Source organism: Dunckerocampus dactyliophorus, chromosome 16 (genome assembly GCF_027744805.1).
Source record: "Dunckerocampus dactyliophorus isolate RoL2022-P2 chromosome 16, RoL_Ddac_1.1, whole genome shotgun sequence".
In the NCBI taxonomy this organism is placed as follows: Eukaryota; Metazoa; Chordata; class Actinopteri; order Syngnathiformes; family Syngnathidae; genus Dunckerocampus; species Dunckerocampus dactyliophorus.
Genome location: NC_072834.1, coordinates 6,212,589 through 6,235,379, shown reverse-complemented (window position 1 = coordinate 6,235,379; position 22,791 = coordinate 6,212,589). Strand labels below are relative to the sequence as shown.

At 42.7% G+C, this 22,791-nt stretch overlaps 1 protein-coding gene and 1 long non-coding RNA gene across 3 annotated transcripts; one reads left to right on the top strand and one right to left on the bottom strand.

Annotated features, from left to right (window-relative positions):
* Positions 1-610: 610 nt before the first annotated feature.
* LOC129168814 (phosphatidylinositol-binding clathrin assembly protein-like) lies at positions 611-21,715 on the top strand. 2 transcript variants are annotated; one of them, XM_054754506.1, is made up of 18 exons: positions 611-1,311; positions 7,802-7,944; positions 8,047-8,122; positions 10,437-10,539; positions 10,613-10,706; positions 10,807-10,918; positions 11,118-11,224; positions 14,271-14,356; positions 14,628-14,694; positions 14,784-14,917; positions 15,000-15,094; positions 15,166-15,279; positions 15,356-15,386; positions 15,454-15,595; positions 16,666-16,689; positions 17,767-17,823; positions 17,918-18,037; positions 18,795-21,715. In XM_054754506.1, the coding sequence occupies exons 1-18, from the start codon at positions 1,182-1,184 to the stop codon at positions 18,807-18,809; spliced, it is 1,650 nt and encodes a 549-aa protein (XP_054610481.1). In that variant the 5' UTR covers positions 611-1,181; the 3' UTR covers positions 18,810-21,715. The 2 variants fall into 2 exon arrangements, with proteins under 2 accessions (XP_054610481.1, XP_054610480.1); XM_054754505.1 differs by having other exon boundaries at positions 14,601-14,694.
* On the bottom strand, positions 1,167-16,154 carry LOC129168823 (uncharacterized). Its single transcript, XR_008566346.1, has 6 exons — positions 14,760-16,154; positions 14,595-14,679; positions 13,984-14,070; positions 12,153-12,230; positions 4,680-11,286; positions 1,167-4,448 (listed from the first exon to the last, which is right to left on the bottom strand). It is a non-coding gene; the product is annotated as an uncharacterized LOC129168823 (long non-coding RNA).
* Positions 21,716-22,791: the final 1,076 nt, after the last annotated feature.

Below are 22,791 nucleotides of genomic sequence, written 5' to 3'. Positions count from 1 at the left end.
AATTGATTGATGATTGTTTGTCTATATGTGCTCTGTCTGTGTACCCCGCCTCTCACTCAAAGTCAGCTGGGATAGGCTCCAGCATACCCCCACCACCCTATTGAGGATAAGTGGTACAGAAAATGGATGGATGGAAGTACAACCATATTGCTTTAAATACCTCTGACAGTGTCAACTGTCCTTATCAATGGAGAATTTTTGGTACGGCTTTTGTATTATGCCTGGTTACGTGTACAAAGTGAAGCGACTGCTCAATCTAACAATCAAATCAATAGAAACAGTGTTTGGGCACATATACAGTAATAGGAGGATGCCTGGTGGGATACATGACGGTCATCTTCGATTGCACATGCTTTGTAAAGGCAGAATTAACTTTCGGGGTTTGTGTTGCATTTCAGCCCTCTACGTGTGAATAATACAAATGAACATGTACTATAATAAAAATGGCCTTAAAAGAGACAATGACCCTGCATGACACTTAAATGAACCAGATGATGCCTTTACTTACAAGAATTGATAAATACTACGCCTTTTGCTTTAAGATGTCCTCCCCTGACTGACTTGAGAAGTGGTCCAATTCGCTCTTTGCTTAGTCACCTGATTCATGTACTGCCATTTTACACACACGCGCACACACCGCGCACACACACAAAATCAGCATCAGCCTATGGGCGACCTCTATAGAGGAATTCAGCCTTTTGTAAGAAGACTGGCGACACACACTGAGAAGAAGATGGTGACAAAGGGACGATAAAATGTTCTTGTTATCGCCGTGAACCGAGGGGACTTGCATCATGGGTGATATTTTGTCTATTTGATGATAATTAGTTATTATTTTAAATGTAAGATATATTCGCGGTGTAATCCTGCCGGCATCATCTTCGGTTGGCAGCAGTTTTGGCCGAGCTGCGTTCAGGGACACTTGGGACTTTACAGCGCTCGCCTCCCCCCCTCATCTAGCTTTGTTTTATTTCCGCAATGGGAAGCTGAATGTGGGTTTTATGAAACGTATGAAGCGTCGGTGCTTGCTGCTGCTCTCCTCCTCCTTCTCCTGCACTAGCGATCCTCACAGAGGGCATTACCCTCCTCCCCGCCGTTAAAGACATTTTGATCGTCCTCTACTACCCCCAGCTCCCCCCCCCAACCCCGTCACTCCTCCAGCCGCCACTACCGCTTTCACCATGTCCGGACCGACGCTGACGGACCGGATCGCCGCCGCGCAGCACAGCATGAGTGGCTCAGCGATCAGCAAAGCCGTGTGCAAGGCCACGACGCACGAAGTGAGCGGACCCAAGAAGAAGCACCTTGACTGTAGGTGAAACATACCATCACTGCTCACTGTCTGCGTGCATGCATCCATAGAAAAGGGCACACAAAAGATGCCCCCCTCCTCCATCCATCCATCTTTATCTCATTCTCATCTTTAATTGGGCACCATCCATAAATAACAGCATTGATGTCATCTATGCATGTCATTCAAGGGGAAATATAGGCCACCTATCGGCTTTACATTGAGGCCTATTTGCATTATTGTCATGATGTCCAGCAACATTATTAATGTCAAGTTCACTATCATTTATGAATGTGTGCTGCATTGTTATTAGTAGTAGGTTAGGCAGGTTTTTTCCCCCAATAATAAATGACTTGATCGATGGAGAGCACAGGTAATCAATGGTGCTGCCAGTCACACTCCTCCAAGGCAAGGCAGTCACTCCATGATCCACATATAGTGGGGGGAAAAAAAAAGATGGAACGATATGGAGGGAATCTGCACGGGATGGGTCTGCCGTGTTGGCGACACCGGGGACCCTCCTTGTCCTCACAAGGTGTGCTATCCACACATGCAGGTCAGGTGAACATAAAGGCTTATTCGGTGTCATTGATCGTGACCATTCACCTCAATTCTTACGGGGCACACACTTTCAGAAAGCTAAGGACCGGCTGTATTTTGTATATAATGTCTATGTACGGCTATGCCGCGTCTTCACATTTTTATCTCACTAAATTATCAAATTAGTTATAAATAAAGTTAATACATTTAAACAGAAGCAATAAGTTGATGCAAGTCAAAGATCCTCGATATAACAGACGCACGCTGCTGTTTCTCAGGCATTGCAAAAATGCAAGTGAAAGATCTTCTATATGACAGGTGTACGGCATGCTCTTGTTGAGGAGAGACTGCAAAAAGTCAAAGATCCTCTATTGTATATGATAGGAGTACTCTGCTGTTTTTAAGGATCAAGAGCCTCTATACTGCAAAAAGTCAAATATCCTCTATATCAGGGGTGTCGACTCAATCGCACAGGGGGCCAAAACTCAAAGCCTACTTTAGGTTGTGGGCCAAACTGGACATTACACCCCACCACACTCCCCAACTTTGTATCTTTCTCAATATTTATCCTGAAATCTTCAACACTTGTATATTTCTGCATATTGAAAGGACTAAAAACCTTAAAACCTTCTTGTTCGTTAAACAAACATAATAGGTGAATGAAGCACACTCATATGCATCATCAGTGCACACACACAGAGATGCTCGTTTGAAGTTGCGAACATGACAGGACATGCCCCAATGATCTAGGCTGAAAAAAATTGTAGTTAGTATGGTCTGATTTTGAGAAAATGTCTCATTAACAATGACGACTTGAAAAGTAAGTAGCATGCACACCTTTTATGTTGGTTCCAGGATTGGAACATGCCAATATAATGCATCCCAGTGGTTGCGTTTTCAGGTTGGGACAAAATGTGCAGGACAGCTGGTGAGTGTGTCTTTATGTGGACATGCGCATTTTTTCGTGTCCATTCATTCCTGCTTGAAATTTCTACTTTTCGATAGTCTGTGGATGTAGGAATATGGCTGTCTGGGTGTGGTTGTTCGCTTCAATAAAGTGATTGTCGATCGACCACCTCTTCGTCATTCTCTCAATGTCGGGGCAAAAGCTACAGTATTTTATTTCAACACAAAAACGTCACAATCTGCAAGATGTGTAACCCGGAAGAATTTGGAGCTGTGGAATGGGCGGATTACGCGTTTCCCAGCATGCTTTGCTGTGGTCTCCTTAAGGTGATATTTTGTACAGACAGGGTGTACTGTAATAGTTAAAGTACTTTAGTGCTTTGTGTTTAGCCATGCACAATTAAATTATTTTGACTTTTGGTCTGAATCTGGCACCCCTATTTAGGATGGCTGTGAATTTCATGCTATATACAATATAGTTTCCACTTTTAAAATTATAATGCAGGAGGAGTAGTTTATACCAGAGGAATCGCTTAATTATGCAGATCGCTGTAAGCACTTTGATAAGGTCCGCGAGGCGGGCCGACTCAATGCTATTTTCCAAACAGTTCCGTGCGCCGCACAAAATTGCAGCGCGGCAGGATTTAGCCCCCGGGCCCGACTTTGACACGTATTCTATATATGAATAATATTATCTTTGTAAGGGCCGCACGGTGGTCTAGTGGTTAGCACGTTGGCCAATACAGGAACAGCCTGGAGATCGGGTTCGATTCTCCCCTGGGCATTTCTGTGTGGAGTTTGCATGTTCTCCCCGTGTGCGTGTGGGTTTTCTCCGGGCACTCCGGCTTCCGCCCACATTCCAAAAACATGCAGGTAATGTTAATTGGCGACTCTAAATTGTCCATAGGTGTGAATGGTTGTTTGTCTATATGTGCCCTGCGATTGGCTGGCGACCAGTCCAGGGTGTACCCCAGTCGCCCGAAGTCAGCTGCGACCGCGACCCTAATGAGGATGAAGCGGTATAGAAAATGGATGGATGGATTATCTTTGTAAAGGGGGAATTATTTTTATTGGATCTCATTAGGTGTACCTATTGTTGTGGCCGGGAAGAAGACTTGGTAATGTTGATGTATGGGTTCCTTTATTGTTGTTATGATGCCAATATTGTGCCTGCAGTTATTAAACGAGAGGTGATCCACCTTCAGAGCAGTAAATGTCACCAGACTGCAGCCGCAATGACTTTATTGAATTTAGACCACGTTTCATCACTCCGAAGCTTAAAAACATTGAGATTTTCTGACCCAATGAGCCAGCTCGCTTACATGAGGTTTTATTGGTTCTTATCCGACCAATTGTGATGTGGTGTTAGAAGCTTAGCATATTCTCTCTAAGCTGCTGCGTGTGGGGTTTTTTTTGTTTTAATTTGAACTGCAGCAAATATAAAAGTCAGGCAAGGACGCGGGGCAGAGGTGTGTTTGCGCAAAGTGGGTCTGATGCCGCCCACCCCCCGGCAAGGTAGACTTTTGTCGTTTGGTGTGCAACAACTCAGAACTCAAACTCACCTCGTAAACGGGATCGTAAAAAAAGGAGATGCATACTTGGTTCTGGTAAAGAATCGCTCTCACTGGCAAATGGAATCAGCAAGGATACAAAAAATAATGAGACCGTGGCAAAAAAAACAGCTGCAGTGGAACCTCTAAATCTGTTTTTCCTGTAGGAAATAATAAAATTAGAAATGCAGTAAATTCACACTCTTTGCGGGGTTTACCTTCCAACAACACCAGGGAATGAAGAAAAACAGAATAATAATGGCGAAAATGCCAGAAAAATGCCGTTTTACTACTACTACTACTCTAAACGACTCACAGTTATTAAACGCATTTTAAATTCTGTTTTACACATTAAACAATCACAGGCATACTTCACAGAGTATTGTACTTACAAAACGTGCAGTTACACAACATCGCGTCTTGTCAAAGCATCTTCCTTTGATGGGTGCTGGGTTCATCGCTGCAGCACTCTTGTTCCCCTGTAGATAGTGCCATCAAGCCACTTTCTATTTAAGGTACCACAAAAAAAAATAAAGCAGAGAAAATAATTCCCTGAATATGCAGGGGAACCACAAGGACCTAGCGTGACCCACTCCAGGGTCAAACCAGCTATTATAAATAATGTCCTGTATTAACTGTCCAGTGCACATTTTCAGCAACATTCTTAAATGTCATATAAGTGTAAAAATAGGTTAACACTAAAATTAACATATTAAAACACTCCCGTTGCTCATTTTTCAGTATTACTGTGTAATACTTAATTAAGTGTAAAAAGAAGCTAACCCATGCAACAATAAAAGGTGTTACTAACAAGCGATGGGATACTAACGTTAGCAATCGAGGACATTCTGTAATGTCACGCAGAGTACCGTGAATGAGATTTCATTAAATTTGCGATCGGCGACAGAAGTGGGATTCAATGCACGTATCGAGGTCTAGAGTAACCTCTCAGAGCACGGTGTGATAACCCACATACAATTTCTATATTAATGACATTTTTTTTTTTTTTTTTTACATAAATGTTGCAAAAAAAAGGTCTAAGAAAAAGCCAAACACACTCAGAGTGAGACAATATTTGCGTTTTGTGCCACCTATTGCCTGAAAGAATGTGGTTGGATTTCCAACTGCATGACATTTCAGAGTTGGAAGTTCATTTGTAAATGATAAACACATTTCAGCTATTCGTTTAACCCATGGGAAATATTTTTATATGGTCTAGGCTGGCGACAGAAGGGGGATCCAGTCCATGTAATAAGGCCAAGAGTGACCTCTCAGTGTACATTGTGATGATAATCATAATAATAATGTCGACATTTTGAATAAATATTGCAAAAAAGGTAATAAAGTCAGAGAGTTTATTCTTTAATGCTGCCTAAACTAAGTGAGGGGAACCTTGCATTTTGTGCCACCTATTTGCCCAAAAAAATGTGGTGGGATTGTACACACTTTTGAATTTGGAGGTTCCACTGTGATTGTACATTTCCTGCTATTGTGGCTTATTTAATCCATACTCCAGATGCTATCAATTCACCTTGACACATAGCACTAAAGCCATGATTCATTGTTATCGCTTCTCATTAACCTGGGGCCGAAGCGGGCTCCCGTCATCAGCACCGTCTCGGTGTCATGACCTTGAGAGAGAGTGTGGTTGCGGGGGGGAGGAACTATTTGACTATTTAAACCACCCCCCCACCCTGCCTCACTACTATCTATTTACAAAGCGTGGCAAATGATGAGCATGTCACACAGAGTAAATGGGATTTCATTAAGCCGCACGCCTCAGATACAGTGCAGCCACTTGGCGACAGAAGCGGGATTCAATGCGTGTAATCAGAGCCCACAGTGACCTCTCAGAGCAAAATTTGATATCGCGCATAGGATTTCTGCAGTTAGGTCTTAAAAACAATAAATTGCGCAATCACCCTTCATTTCGATGATGTAACAGCGGCGCACAGACGTTCTCTCACATTCGCATTTCGCTCTTGACATCCTCATACAAGTGTAAAAAGAAGCCACTTCATATTAACACATGAAAAAAAAAACAATCACGTCAAACTCACCCTTAAGTTTTATGACGTAGAGACATCACCATACATTAGGAGTTCAGATATGTCACTGCCAGAGTCTTAGCCTTCAAGTGTAAAAAGAAGTGAGTCACTGTGAACAGAAACAGTTGAGAGACGAGTCTCTTCACATTAAGACTGAAAGTAGATTGGTAACTTTCAGGGTTAGTGATAATGTAATTCATATTTTTTTGTATGAATATTGTGTGGTCATAATCACATATTTCCCCGTTGCCGTCACTGCTAACCATCTACACCCTTCTATGTCGTAAAAAAGCCAAAGAAAAAGCATGCGTTTATTTAGATCAGGGGTGGGCAAAGTTTTTGACTCGCGAGTATATATTTGATACACGCACACTCGTTTCAGTTTAGAATTCTAACAGTCCACCTGGAATGATTTTTTGTTTCTCCCTGTGCATGTGTAGGTTTCCTTTGGGTACTCTGGCTTCCTCCCACATTACAAAATCATGCATGTTGGGTTAATCGCAGACTCTAAATTGTCCATAGGCGTGAATTTGAGTGTGAATAGTCGTTTGTATATACAGCATGTGCTGTGTGATTGGTCGTCGACCAGTCCAGGGTGTACACTGGATGGGAGGATGTATCTCGGAATGTTCTGAACTCCTGTTTCCATGCAAGTGTTGTATTGTGCAAGAATAACACTGCCTGGTGAACTTTTTTGCAGCTTTCCCCTGCCCCCCACATCGCTGACATTATGTTCTCCTTTAGGTAGCAAACTAGCTGAGACTGAATCAACAGTGCCTTTGCTGGTTGCAACTAAGTAGTGCTTTCCATTTTTTTTTTGTTGCGACAAGACAAATCTATAAGAGACAACATAGGCATTAGAGTGTTTAAAAATGGGCCTTGTTCTTCCAAGTGTGTTTTAAACAAGCAGCAGAACACCCCCAGACGGATGTCTCACAGGGTGAAGAAACGGAGTCGAAGTCGACTCAGGTTTTGTTCCTTTTCATCTCCGCAGGCTGCTGAGACGCCGTGGGAGAAAAAAAAAAGGAGGTTAATTATTCATGGTGGCTCTATTCATTTCCTCACATTATGCATCAGCGCGCGTCGATTGTGTGTCAGCCGGCGCTGGATTGACTTTATAAATGTAACTCTCCATCTTCTGGCTGGATTTGCCATGGACGCACTGGTGAACAGAGAGCACTGTTGAGTTACAGCGGCCCAATGGATTTTGATCATACAGCTGTGATTTATTCTTGCTAGCATTAAATAATCATTTGTGCATTGATCTGTCGTCGGATATGTGGCAGTCCATATAGATGTATACATCACAGCACTCTCCAAGGTTGTTTTTTTCTTATAATGACTTTGGCTTGTGGCCCAGCTATTTTCTCCACAGTAAGTAAAGAGGCAGGGCTTAAAGGCTCATAAATGCTCACTTCTAGTACTCGTTAATCTCAGTTCTTCCCTACAATGCTTGTTTTTTTTAGACCTGATCCACTGCACCAACGAGCTGAACGTCAGCATCCCTCACCTGGCAGACACGCTGCTGGAGCGCACGGCCAGCAACAGCTGGATCGTGGTTTTCAAAGCGCTCATCGCCACACATCACCTCATGATGTACGGCAACGAGGTGAGACGACAAGGGGCCCTGAATGCACCGTGACACTCCTGTCTGAAATGACGTAGAAGCACAAGACCACATGACTAATAACTACTCCCTCTCTTCCATCAGAGACTGATGCAGTACATGGCCTCCAGAAACACGCTCTTCAACCTCAACAACTTCCAAGATAAGGCTGCACTACAAGGTGATTTATGACCCCTTTGACTCGCACTCTTGTCAACTCAGCAGTGCTGTTCGTCCGACTGAATGAATTCCTGTCCTGACTCTTCCCGGCACAGTAACAGTCGATAAGTCTACACTGTATGGGCAGGGCTGTCCAACTAGATTGTTCCTGGGGACACATTTTCAGATAGCATTTAAAACAGAAACACTATGTTAACGCTAGATACGAGCACTCTGCTCTGCTTACTGCAACAATGCAAGTCAAAAATCATCAATATGACAGGAGCGAGCTGTTGTTTTTAAGGATCTACCGACAAAACTCCTGTCAAATATCCTCTATATGACAAGCACATGCTGGACCTAAAAATACAACACTCAGTGATGTGCGGTCAGGGAGGGCAGGTGAGGCTCATGATGAAAGAAACAAAAACGAATCATAACATAAAATAAATATTCATATTTGTCCATTGAACTGTATTATAAATTTATTTTCTGTGTGATTCGAATCGTTGTGTGTTCTTAAGTAAAAAATAGCTAAATTTGCGGATTTCCTGGTAAAATACAGGGAAGAGGCCACTGTGAGCGTGGCTTCTGGGCTTAGTGCGCAAGCCCCACCTACCGTCTGAGTACACACTCAGTTGGCTCATGGCACCTGCCAGTTTCTGTTTGTCGGCATGTCGCCAATAATGTAATGTTGCAGAAACATTTATTCTACACCACGACTTTCTACGGCCTCTGTAGTGTCTTTAATGTAAATGTGACGTCATTATTCTTCCTAATCATTGAATAAAACACATGCATATGTCATACGGGAGGCACGCTGCATCCTGAAAGGGTGGGGCGTGCGTGAGCTGCAAGGTGCTTGCTACTGACGTCCTTCCACAGAGGAAAAGCCAGCGTTTTTATTTTTTTTATTTTCTTTTTTGGCTAGTACTAGTTACCACCTTCTAGTCATCCTCTCAACGTCCGGGCAAAAGCGGCAGGATTTTATAACAACGCAAAAACATCATAGTCCGTGAGATGTGTAACTCGGAAGAGTTTACAACTGTGGAAGGGGCGGATTATGCTTTTCCCAGCATGCTTTGCTGTAGTTAAAATAATCACTTCTGACTGTCTTATGCCTCTTTAAGGTGCTACTTTGTGCAGACAGGGTATAATGGTTAAAGTGGTGTTTTTTTAAGTCATGTGCAGTTAAATTGTTACTTTTGGTCTGAGTCAGGCAAAGAATGGTAAGAATGATTTACCGTAAGAATTGCTTGATCATGCAAATTGGTGCAAGTACTTTGTTTGTTGTTGTGCTCCGCGATGCAGGCCAATTCAATGCTATTTTCCACACAGTTCCGCGGGCCGGATGAAATTACAGCATCGGCCAGATTTGGCCTGACTTTGACATTTATGTACTACGACAGCACTTGTCAATACAGGGTTCCTACGGATTTTACATTTCAAGCTTCCATACTCATAAATAGATGTGCATCATGTCAATAAGTGATGGAATTAATTGTTTGTTTTCATTATTCTGAATATGTATGCCATTATGCCAAAATATAATGTCCAGGAGATTATAGCTAGGTAATGTAGCTCATACAAAGCCAAAACCCAGATACATTGTCGGACTTGGTCTCACGCTGGGTTTAGTCAAAAACGTATTGACACAGACGACAGTGCTTTTTCCTCTGCATATAACAACCGTCACCACCCCCATGTTGGAGATGTCAAAAGTCTGCATTTAGCTGTGTGTGTGTGTCCATTAGGGATCTTTAGCCAGTCGGTCTTTATAGTTGGCCTTTTTGAGCCAGTCTTCAGAAAATGGACGTTTGCCCATTTTGAGTTCTGTCCAAGATGTGGACGGAATGTAAGTGGACATCACCTGTCCGTTGAAGCAGCAGTAAAACTTGACATCTGGGCGGGCCTTAAAATGGGGTGGGGGAGGATAAGAGCAGAGGGATGGCCTTTCAACTTGTCTTTCTTCCAAAATGTTTTCTGGGATGCGTCACCTACTGCGTGCTCTCACACAAACATCTTAGCTGCCCTTGCAAGCACCTAAACAGATCAATCCTTTTTTTTTTTTTCTTTTTTTTTAGTTATTCCTAATTTTATCTTTTAGAAAATTGAACAGTGGTAACAGTCTTGGAAAAATGAAGAGTCCATGCTTTCCGAGTTTACATTTTCCATAATTTTCCAGACCTGGAAATTTCAAAAATCAAATTCCATAATTCTATGCTAGCTGTTTTTAAGGACGTGATGCATAAACGCTAATCAAAGATTTTATATATGACAAGAGGAGCGCTGCAATGTATTTACTAACACCACTGCATCTCCTCCCCTCCCACCAGGGTACAACATGTCAACCTTCATCAGACGCTACAGTCGCTACCTGAATGAAAAAGCCATGTCGTTCGGGTTAGCTGCAGTGGACTTCACCAAGATGAAGCGAGGGTAACACACGCACCTTCTCCTCATTAAACAAACAAAGGATTTGATCTACCAGCGTGTGTGTGTGTGTTACCAGGGCTGACGGTGTGATGCGCACCATGAACACAGACAAGCTGATTAAGACGCTACCTGTCATTCAGAACCAGCTGGATGCTCTGCTGGATTTCCAGGTACATATGATCAAATAGTGCCTTTAGATGTGATGTTGCCATGTGACCTCACTGTATGTGTGTGTGTGTGTGTGTGTGCGCGCGCTCCGACCTGCTGCAGCCCAACTCCAATGAGCTGACCAACGGCGTCATCAACACGGCCTTCATGCTGCTCTTCAAAGACTCCATACGATTGTTCGCCGCCTACAATGAGGGAGTCATCAACATGCTGGGTACATCGACACTTACTGAGGCCATACAGTAGAGTCCCTTTATTAGGTACACCTGCAAATACATGATATTTGTCAACTTGACATCCAGCCCTTACATTGGATCTTAGACGGTGCAGGTGTACCTACTGTTCTGGTGCTCTAGTGATGATGTTATAACATCGGCAGTTTATTCAAAAAGCACGTGCTCTGACCCACACAGAGAAGTACTTTGACATGAAGAAGCAGCAGTGCAAAGAGGCGCTGGAGATCTACATGGCCTTCCTCAACAGGATGACCAAACTGTCCGAGTTCCTCAAAGTGGCCGAGGTAACCTTTTCTGGGGGTGGGAGCGGAGAGGACGGGAATCTTGAGCGAATCTCAACAGGTTGCTTCCATAAGAAAAGGAAGAAAAAAAAATCCAGTGAAGCTAGTTTAGATTTGCTCCAGATCATTTTCCTATAAGAGACACATACACTGGCGTAGAACGTCCACTGGAGGGCGCCCTTGAGCGCTACACCTACACTTGCATGCTCTTCTATTCTACCTGTCTCCTACTTTCCACCTCTCCCTATCTTTTAGTCAGTCCTGCTTTTCCCATTTATTTATTTTTGAAGGTTTGGGGTGCAGCCGCAGCTCAATGCAAAACAGCCGATTGAAGCGCAAACTAACGTTGACTTAACTTCAATGTGCTGTCATGTCACGTTCGTCCCTCCCTTCCTCTTTTTCAAGTCAACATTAGTTGATGACCTGTTGTCTTGCCTTGCCCGACCATTTTTAACTCTCTCCCTATGTGTGTGTGTGTGTGTGTGTGTGTGTGTGTGGTATTAGTGTGCCTGCTCATGTGTTATTGTGTATATAGCTGTTTGTAGGCGTGTGCATGTGCATTCCCTCCGCCTGTGTTGTCTTTTATTTGTTCCAGCCTCTGCATGGAGCAATGAATGCTTGGGTTTGATTCTTCTTTCTCCCTCCTCTTCCTCTTCCACACACCTTTTCCCTCCTATTTTTTTTTTGTTGTTAAAAGTGTTTTTGCTTTATTGTTTTCTTTTGTTACTACATTTGGTTTATTTCCCTCCCCTATCCCCCCTCCTCCTCCCTCCTTTTTTGTGACAACAGCGAGTTGGGATAGATCAGGGCGGTCAGCCCCGATCTCACACAGGTCAGTCCATATACCTCATCTCAGTCAGTCAATTAAATCAAACAGCGTGTAGAAATCCATCCGGTCGATTCCCATAACGCTTCCCCGTTCCCTACTCACCCTACAGACCTGCCCACACTGCAGCTGGCGCTCTCTTCTTTTTGCTCCCCTTCGCTAGTCCTCCTTTACGTCTCAACTCTAGAGAAAGCACAAAAAGGCAGATGACAATTCACACAAGGATGTGCACACTCCATAATTTGAAAACAAATGACATTGTTGGTAGTAAGCAACATTTATCAAGGTTCTAGATACTGTACACCATGTGGACAAAAGTGTTGGGACACCTATAGAAAGTAAAAATGGAAGGGCAACCTATGATGGTACATGTAGCAGAATATAAAATAACCGACAATACTATTCAGCCCTACAGACAACCGTTTGGTTTGGAATGTTTGAGTCATGTCACGTAACGTGTGTGTATGTGTGTATATATATATATATATATATATATATATACACACACACACACACACACACATATATATATATATATATATACACATATATATATATATATACACATATATATATATATATACACATATATATATATATATACACATATATATATATATATATATATATATATATATATATATATATATATATATATATATATATATATATATATATATATATATATATATATACTGTATATATAAAATACATATACAGTATATATATCATATATAAAAGAGCTGTCAATTGATTCAAATATTTAATCGGGATTAATCACATTTTTTGCAGATCACAGTTAATCGCAGATAGAAACAAGTTTTTATCCATAAGTAGAGATGTAAATGTCTTTGGGGTAAACGATTCGATACGTGTCTAGATACATGGGTTAAGATACGATTCAAAACCAATATATTCAACAGTTACATTTGTTGATGTAGACGTTCATCTTAAATTATAAAATAAAGAAGCCAATTCTATAAAAATGGCATCATTACGCTATTTTGAAATGTGTAAAAGAATGATGTTACTTAAGTTTAAAAAAATACATAAAAATGTGGGGTTAAATTACAATTTCTAAGTATTTTAATGATTGTGTCTCAATACTTGTGCCCATATGGTGTATTTCTCTATTATAAATCTCTACTCTAAAGGAGTTTATTAAATGTCAGGATTATTTCTGTGAGTAAATCTTTTTTTTTTTTTTTTTAATTGTTGAAAACATACTTGAAATACTTTTATGCTCACTTTTGTCCTTTTAAAAAGATGCCTTTGCATTAGCTGTGGGGAGAGCAGCGAATGGTTTTAATGAAGTAGGTTTCTGCAAATGACTTGGACAGGCGTACATAATGTCCTCATCAGTACTACATATCATGCACAAAGCCTATTTTGTTAATTTTTTGTATTCAATTGGGATGCGATACAGCAGTTTTGAAACACACTTGTCATGTTTGTAGTGCTTATGAAGACCTTATATGCGCCTATTCAACCATGTTTTTACTGAGCACTAGTGTCTGTTTTTTTTCTTGTTTTACTTTTAAACTTGTAGCCTATTCTCTGGAGAAAGGATTCACGTGTTACTTGTTTTTCCTCCCCTTTGTAAAATAAGTATATGATAAATCTTTTCTTTGCCTGTTGTGTGTGTGCATCGTGTTGTAGTGAAAAAAAAATCTGGATGAAAACGTTGGTATCACATGATGTAGCCGAAACAAAGAAGGCATCTTTGTTTTTGTTTTGGAGTCAAAATTGCTGAATGTGCATACCTGACTATTCACCAGATGTTTTTATTTCACTGACTTAACTTCCTTGGCTTCCAATTCTGTCTAAATTACAAAAGTTAACTTATTTGCCTTAAAATCGACAGCGGAATCCATGGGGTTAACTCCCTAGTTTTTCTGGGTTGTGAGTTATGTGGTGCTTGTGTTTAAAAAAAGACCTTCATCTGCATGGGGCCTGTTAGCTGGATCAGATTGTTGTGCTCTTGCATGATTGCGCTGATCTGTGCATGCCCGGTCAACCAAACCTGATGAAACCAACAACAAAAACAAATATGAGCTGTCGTGGTAGTAGATACATGTAGTTGATGGAATTGCGGGGAAATCTGATGCTTTTGTATGTGTGGATGTGACAGGGCAATGAGATAAAGGGAGTGTGAACACGTCTCCTTTAAACTGTGAATGTCCCCTAACCTTTTAACTTTGACCCCCAACCCCTCCTTCTCAGGCACCCAGCTCGCTCCTGGAAGCTCTGGAGCAGCATTTAGCCTCTCTGGAGGGCAGGAAGCTCAAAGACCTCTCCATCGCAAGCAGGTACGTTCATGAGAGTCAAACATGTATGCTACAAAAGAAAGCTTCTTGGGATTTCTATGATACGCTGCGATGTTCTTTCAGTCGTCACTTCATCCAGATTTACTGACAAAGTACTTAAGGCTCCTCTCACGATTATCTCAATGTTATTTAGAAGAAAAATCCATAGAATGCAAATTTGCTTAAAAGCCAAACCCTTTTACTCGTCAATCATCAGCAATACATGTGTTTTATGTGTTACCTTAAGATCCAGTGCGGTGTCGTCTCTCTCCAGCACCGAAATCTCCCTTAGCCGAATGGACGACAAGACGGAGACGGACAACAGACTGCAGCAACACAAGGCGAGACATGTTAACATCTTCAGCCTTCCACCCAATTATATTAATGTAGAACGTATCAAAAACACCTCTGATCACTACTGTGCGTGCAGGAGGACGGTCATAAGGTGATCGACATCCAGACGGCCAATGTGTCCCCCAGCACCCAGTCGGTGGGAAGTGCCAACAGCAGCGGAGGGGCCACGGACCTCTTCTCCAACTCCCCCCTTGTACCAGTCAACAACTAGTGAGTATACTAAACAATTAGAAAAACAGCCGATGTACATCATGTATGTTTTGCATCGTGATCCACCCGTCTTCTTCTCCAGTGTGCCAAATCTGACCAGTGAGCTGTTCACCCTGCAGCCTACCTTCACCCCCCTACAGACCACACACACTGTGCCCAACAACAACGCCTGGGGAGGTACATGCAATCAGATGATGAAACAATATGATCTCTCCCCTCTTGTAACTATGGTGATTTGTGCATGTCAGGTGATCTCCTCAAGCCAGCCCCGCCCACTCAGATTCTCAGCCCCGGAGCCCCATTGCACTCCGGGAAGATGCTTCACAACGATTTGGACTCGTCATTAGCTAACCTCGTCGGGAGTGAGTATTTACATAGACGGCTTTGCACAGTGGTCGCTTCCTTGCAGCTAATTTTACATCGCTTTGCTACTCTTAGACCTGCAGTTTGGTGGGACGCCAGCTAAAAGGTAAATTCCAAATCGAATTTCAGATTTTTGAAATCATTCATGGAATTCTGATGTTTATGTGCATCAGACCTGAGCTGCAGTGGAGTCAGCTGGTGGAAAAGAAGCCGACAGCAGGGAGCGGCTGGCAGACAAAGACCATGTGCACCAGCACAAACTGGACTCACTCAGCCCATCCCATGGCCCCCGCACCTATGCCCGTCCCTCAGATGGTAACACCGAGAGGCTACTGTATATGAAGGCCTTACATGTTTATTAAGTAGACCAATGTCACATGAATGCATTGTGTTGTCGGGTCATTTGTTTTCTATAACCCTTTCCACTACGAGACGCCTTAAAATTGCCTTAAAAGTAGATCTAGCATTTACCTGCTTGTGCCTTACACATATAATCCAACAACACAGTTAGATAGTGTGATTTAGTAGCAGACTTGGTGAGAGCTGCCAAACTACTTTTGGACAAATGAGGATTCAGAACCTTATCTCTTTGGCTATGTTCACACTGAAGGATACGATGCCCAATTCGAATTTTTGTTCAAATCTGATTTTTTATGTGCCGTTCACATTACCAAAATAATGCGACTTGTCAATGTCAATGCAAAGCGTCCGGGAAGAGACATGCATGCACAAAAGCTAGAGGCAGCGTAGTGTGTGTGCTCTCCTCGGCGTGTTTGTGGCAATTTCACGGATTTGTGCAATGGGAGTCAATATTTTATTAACCAAATGGATCCTGCATAGCAGATTAAGAAGAAAGAGGGAAAGAATTTCAGCTATGGCAATGTCTGTTCCGAGGAGCGTGAAAGTGAAGCGGCTCACGGCACGGCAGTGTCGCAGCACTGACGTGTGGGTGAATCCCACACGTCAGTGCTGCGACACTGCCGTGAGCCGCTTCACTTTTTAAAAATAATTTTCGGATGACAGTCGGTGAGTACCTTTATCCAAGTCTTGGTAAGGATGGCAAAAAACGCCTTTCGATGACGTATAGGTCTCATATATACGAGCTGACTGTTCAGACTGCAGTAGCATCGAAAATATTGGATTTATATCTACCTATGAGGCCTGGTTCACATTTGGAAAAAATCTGTATTGTGCCGTTTACACACTCTTCCATTCCATTCATCCTAATTTCTTGTTTGAAGTATGAACCAATTGACCATTTAGCTAAAGAGTCATTATGGAGCCAACATTGGAAAATAGGGGAAAGGGTCATTCAGTTCATCTCCATCAGTTACAAGAATTGATGAGTAAAATTGTCTTTTCTCTCTATTTCTCTGTCACCAAAGAATGGGGTGATCTACACTGGCTATGTGAGTACTTAATGTACTTCACTATTCTTGACTTCACTATACACTCCTGATCAAAATTGTAAGACCAGTTGGAAAATTGCAAGAATTTACATTTTGCACTGTTGGATCTTATGGAGGTTCTAAGTAGAGCTTCAAAATGTATCTTATTGGCTTTCCGTCAAGACACGAGATGATCCTCGGCCCAAATGAAGGTTGTTGCTGTTGTGGAGTGCAGCCCAATAACTAGCAGGCCGCATCTGCGAGAGAAGGGTTTTAAGAAGAAAAAAAGGCCTCGTCTACTTCAACGCCGCAAAATTGCCTATTTGGAATTTGCACAAGAGCACCAAACATGGGGCATTGAAAGGTGGAAGAAAGTTTTAATCCCTGATGAGGAAAAAAATGTAACCTTGACGGTCCTGATGGCTTCCAACGTTACTGGCGTGACAAGGAGATCTCACCTGAGAAGTCTCTCCCACACGGCATAGTGGAGCTTCAGGTTGTGCACGGGCGTCAAACGGTAGGTGGCTATGTGGAGATGTTGCAGGAGGCATCCCTCATGACTTAAAGCCCCCGTCTGTGTGGTAAAGACTGAGTATTTCAACAGGACAACGCTGCAGTTCACAATGCCCGCCTGACAGGACTTCTTCCAGAGGAATAACATCACTCATTCAGACCATCCTCCGTGTTCCCCTGATCTCAATTCAATTAAGGGGTTGGGCAGTGGTGGAGACAGAAATTTTTCACTGGGATGGCCAAGGTGAGACCATTACTCACATAGGGGTAGCAATAAGTTGATACCTGAAATGCCTCCACATAGCTCCGCCAGTGGTGGGGTGGCCGGTGAGTGTATCACCGCCACTGGGGATGGATGGCAAGGCTGATGAACAGCCTATTTCAGTTTAATGGTTGTTTGCAATAAATTGCTTACTCATTTGCTTATGTGACTCCCGTTTCTTGGTGTTGTATTTTGAAACTCTAGTTAGAAACCCCTTAAGATCCAACAGTGCAAAATTTACATTAAATTGCAATTTTTCAACTGGTCGTAAAATTTTGATCACAAGTATGCTTTGTTGTGAGACTCATTGAGTTTTTATACAGGCTCCAGCTCCAGTAGCTTTTCCTATGACGACCCCGCAAGTGCCTGTCTATGGAATGGTAAAAGACGAGTGTCCTCTCCCAATGAATCAATTTTTATCTGACATTACTGTATAATGTTGCATTCAGTTTAAACCTTCTCTTTCTGTCCCAGCTCCCCCCTCAGATGAGCCATCAGATGGGGGGTGTTCCGATGATGCCCCCGCAGCCTGTTATGTACAACCAGCCGGTCCTGAGACCCAACAATCCCTTTGGACCCATACCGGGGACACAGGTAACAAAACTAACACTCATCTAACCATTCAGTAATCTAATGGATGGACCCTTGAGGCACCAAAATGTGGTCGTTCACATTACCAAAAAAAGTCACTTGATAATGTGAAAGCAAAGCTTCCGGGAAGTGACGTACATGCGCAGACGCACGATGTCACACAGGTCACACGAGCAAGGATGCTGCCTGGGTGTTAAGGTAGTCCACAATGTGAGGACAGGTCTGTTAAATTTAACATACAATCCTCACTTCTCTCGCCCTGTTGTGTTGAAAGCAATTCCATACAACCCAGCTGTCACTGGCATTGTTGTCATTACCAGTGGCGGGCAGTGCATTTGGTACCTGTGCCTTCAGTGGGCGAGCCAGATTTGTTTTCACCAGACACCGAGAGTGCTAGTATCAAAAACAAACCTTAACAATAGTAAATACGTGGTACAGGTGCCAACAGTGAGGGGAAGTCCAACACTATTGATAATGAGTCCCCTTAACTTCAGCTACATAGTCACCAATATGCCTGACTTATAGTAACTTTGAGTTAGTGACTAATTTGCTGTCCACCCCTGACAGCACACCACCGGTCATTGAAACAGGTCGCTTTGCTTGGCACAGGTGAAACATGCCAGATCTACCATTTTTTGTGCAACCCTGCTGACAAACAAGAAAACCAACCAATAAGTGTCAGCAATATGGATGCCACTAAACAGTTGATGAGGTGTTTAGGTGAATGTACTTACCCTCCGATCCCATGCTTGGCCTACAGATGCACTTCATGTAAGACAACGCCGTAACCATGGCATCCAAGCCCAGAGCGCCAGAGAAAGAGCTGTGAAGACAACAAAATGGATGGTGGGATGAAGAGAGAGGACAGAGACGGAATGAAAGAGAGACGAAGAAGGAGAAAAGAACCGGCGCTTGGCCCTCCTCGCTTCCCGTCAGTGTCGCCGACTGATCTCTCAACGAATCCAAATAGAGGAACCAGAGGCTCAATCCCACTCACACCATTTGCTGAAAAACGACCTGTGATGACGCTACGATGACTCCAATGAAGCATAGCTGCTCCATCGCCAACCGACCTGACCTTCTCCCTCCTTGTCCCCAGAGTTGAAAAAACATTGGATCGTTTTGCTGGCACTTTACTCAATGTGATCTTTGCCAAGGGTGTGTGTGTGTGTGTATGTGTCTTGTTCCCATCAGTTCAGCCATTCAACATGTTAAATATTTGTATGCATTTTTTACATGTCGGTGGTTTTTAGCTCCATTTGATGTTCTTGTTTGCCAACTTCACTTCATTAGGGGGGCATGCTGTATGTGTGGATAGATTGTGTATGTTTTTGCGTCACTGCACTGGAACTACTGACAAAAGCACTGAGCCAGACAGAGGAATCACAAATTTGGATGTAATCAAACCCCTTTGACTACTTTCTACTCTACAATGTGTTATTTTTTTCTCTGCAGCTGTGTAATATCATGCAAAACTAGTCTTTTTTCCATCATGCTGTCATCAGGATTATGTACAAAAACGCTTTTCTGTATTCTCAAATGCACTGAGAGGCAGATAGATGGTCTCTTATCAGAAATGATCACAGTCCCCAAGGGTGTGGATGATGTCCTTTCCTGACCAGTAGACAAAAAAATGTTTTTTTAACACACCAGACAAGGGTAATTACTGTAGAAGATGCCCTTGTCAATGCAGTGTTAACATTTATGCATAGGACATCTAAAAAGGTCAGTGAGCAGAGTTAACGGGACGGCTGAGGGTTAACGCCTGTCGATCACGGCCCAGCACTCGCAAGGTTGATAGATTAGCTGGGACAGCTCGGAGAGGCTTTAGTGAGATATTAACTATGTGGCTCTTCTGGTGACTGATCTGTCTTTATAGCACAAAAATCTTTAGATAAGGGGGCAACGCTCTGCTGCACAAAAAAAAACTAAAAATCATTGCTGGGATGTACAGTCGAAAGGGGCAATAATCAATCGGGCTGTTTGTTTTTCTATTTATGGCATCTCTTCTGTCATGTAAAAGGAGGCAGCCGTGTTTCTCGGTTTAAGAGTTTGTGGTTTTTGTGACCATGTCTCGAGTCTGTCCAAGGACTCGCTCGAGTTCCCTACAAAGAGTGAGCCAAAGTCAACGCCCCTGCGGGTTCAGTGACTACCAGCATTTTGACGTTGGAAATAGGCTCCAAGGCTGCCTGACATTTGGACATTTTTACTTTCTCATCACTGTGTTCCAGAGGCGTGTATTTGTCCGTCAGCAGGGACAACCACTGACTGCCTGTTAAGTGTGTCCTCTGTATATAGGTGATGCTGTTCATGTGTGTTCTTAGACGTGTTCCCTGTACTGTGGTGGCCGGAGCCCGCCTCCCTCAACCCTCCGTTGGATGACGTACTGTATGTGAGACAATTTACTGTTGTATCTGTGTTTGAATGGTTGTGTTTTCAAGGTGTCATAGTCCAGGGGATGGTGGTGGGTTAGGGGGTTGATGTTAGTCATGTTTGTGTCCGTCTAAGGGGGGTGGGGGTTCAGGGGTGTCTAAGTTAAACTATAGCCCCTTTCACACAGCCTGTAAGAGCTGGCTTTTTCCCGTGTTGCTGTTTTGTATAAACAGAATGGGGGGAATAAAGTTGACAATTTACTGCCTTAAGAGGTAGTATCGGAGCCGTAACAGAGGCAGGAGGCCATCTGTGTGTATGGGTATTTCCACAATGTCGGAACAGCTTTGTTAAATTTAACACACAACACTCGCCTCTCTTGCCCTGTTGTGTTGAAAGCAATTATCAATGTCCGACAAGTATTTTAAAAGTCATGCAAAATGCTGCCGTCGTCACACATAGAATTATCTGATGAAAGCGGACACAGGTGTGGTAATATCCCTGCTTCGATTGGTTGTGTGAAATACACAGATGAGTAAATGTGACATCTGATGTCACGGTACTAATGCGCCACTTGCAGGATCTCTGTCTGAAAGAGGATCATGTTAACTGTAGCTCCTTTCACACTGACTGTAAAAGCCGCCTCTTCCCGTGTTGCTATTCTGTTTAAGCGGCGCCAACATGGGAGGGAGAGGCATATCCGAGATGTAACAGAGGCAGCATGCCATCTGTGTGTAAGTGTATTCGCAATGCCGATACTGAGGGGTGAAGTTTAACAACACCCGACAAACCCTTCTCCCAGCCTGTTGTCTAAGCAATTGTGTAAATAACCAATGCCGTGTTGCGGCCACATCCTGTGTCCTCTATAAAAGGCACAGGCAAATAAAAGCCGGCTCTACTGCTGTTACGGCTACTTTGCGGCAACTCTGTGTGAAAGAGGCTTATCACAACTGGTCTACACCAAGAGTGTCTTCATCAAGGGAGAGGACAGGACAGGGTCTGTCCTCTTCGAAAAACAGGAACATTTTTTGCACCAAAGTCATCATCAAAGCGCAGCTTCTTCTAAGTCAAGGTCGTTACTGAGGGTCAAAACTCAAAAAACTATTTTAGGTTGTTTTCTTTTTCAGTTATTTTGAAAGTCTTGTTTTGTTTTTTTTGCATGATTAAGTGTCGTCTTTTTATTGGATTGTGGGCCCGGCAAAAGCATGACCATTGTGGTAACTTTCACTTTTATCTTGTGTGTTTGAAAACTGTTATGACAATTTCTGCACAAGATCTTTTTTTTTTTCTTTCCATGAACTTCAATTGACATTCATAAATCATACGGTTTTACAACATCATGGGGGTCTGTGACTGTTTGAAGGCTGCCTTGCATGCAGAAATGCAACCGTGCAAGAATCCCATGAAGAACTTCAAACCCAGTTACCGTCTTTGTAAAACACCATGAATGTCAAAGCCATTTTTTTTCCTCCTTTCTCATTGTAGTTAGCTCAACATTGCAGTCTTGTTAAAATCGCTCTTTATTATTAAAAAAAGCCTTGCTATTTTCCAATGTGTTTGAACGCTCGCTCCTTTTTAATACAATGCCAGCAGCATCATGGCAGGTTTTGCGAATGAAAGTCAAAAGTACTGTAATAAGTGTTGGTCTGGTCCACATTGTGCAGTGTATCTTAACGTGTTTGCTCAGTCTCGTCCTGTCTGTTGCCATTATAGCTGATATTAAAATGTTCCAAGGCCTCCACTTGGCCCTGGTTAACTAACAGAACAAAAACAGGGCGAGATGCACTAGAAGCCTCAACTTTTACTATCACAGTTATTCCATACCAGGTCATAACAGATGTACAGTCTGAGAGGATGGGCCTCTATAAACTTTATTTTTGTAACACACAGATTACCTGTCAGGTTTACGCCGTTTGTTCCTTTCCTCTAGTTGTTCCTCTCCTGTAAGAGACAACACAAAAAGCTACAGGTTTGTTAGTTTGAGCACACAGACGTTCATTGGAGATGTTTTTCACACACACACGAAATTGTAACTCCCTCAGAAATTGGGTGTTGATGCTAAGAAATATCATCGCTTAGATACAATCTGAAACAAATCGCTCCGTAGTACATCACAGCATATCATCTAAATCTCCAAATAACATGCAACTGTGTCCATTAGCTTCTTTTTCCATCCACAATCTCCACTAATACAGTTGTTAGTCTGCAGCAGGGTTTCCCAAAGTTTTTACGCTCAAGACCCAAAACGAAGATACTTGACTCGTCCAAGGGACCCAAACTTTAAATACATATATCTTAAGGAAATTACAGCGAACACCACATACATGGCATTTATTACAACAAACTCCAGCTTGATGATAAATAAAATAGCTTGCAAGGTTTTGGGT

What these genes read in the sequence shown, in the direction of transcription:
- LOC129168814 (XM_054754505.1), top strand. Translation starts at nt 1,182, where the DNA reads ATGTCCGGACCGACGCTGACGGACCGGATCGCCGCCGCGCAGCACAGC. An exon ending in GGGAGTCATCAACATGCTGG is followed by an intron (nt 10,919 to 11,117) that starts GTACATCGACAC and finishes TGACCCACACAG; the next exon opens with AGAAGTACTTTGACATGAAG. An exon ending in GACCTCTCCATCGCAAGCAG is followed by an intron (nt 14,357 to 14,600) that starts GTACGTTCATGA and finishes TGTTACCTTAAG; the next exon opens with ATCCAGTGCGGTGTCGTCTC.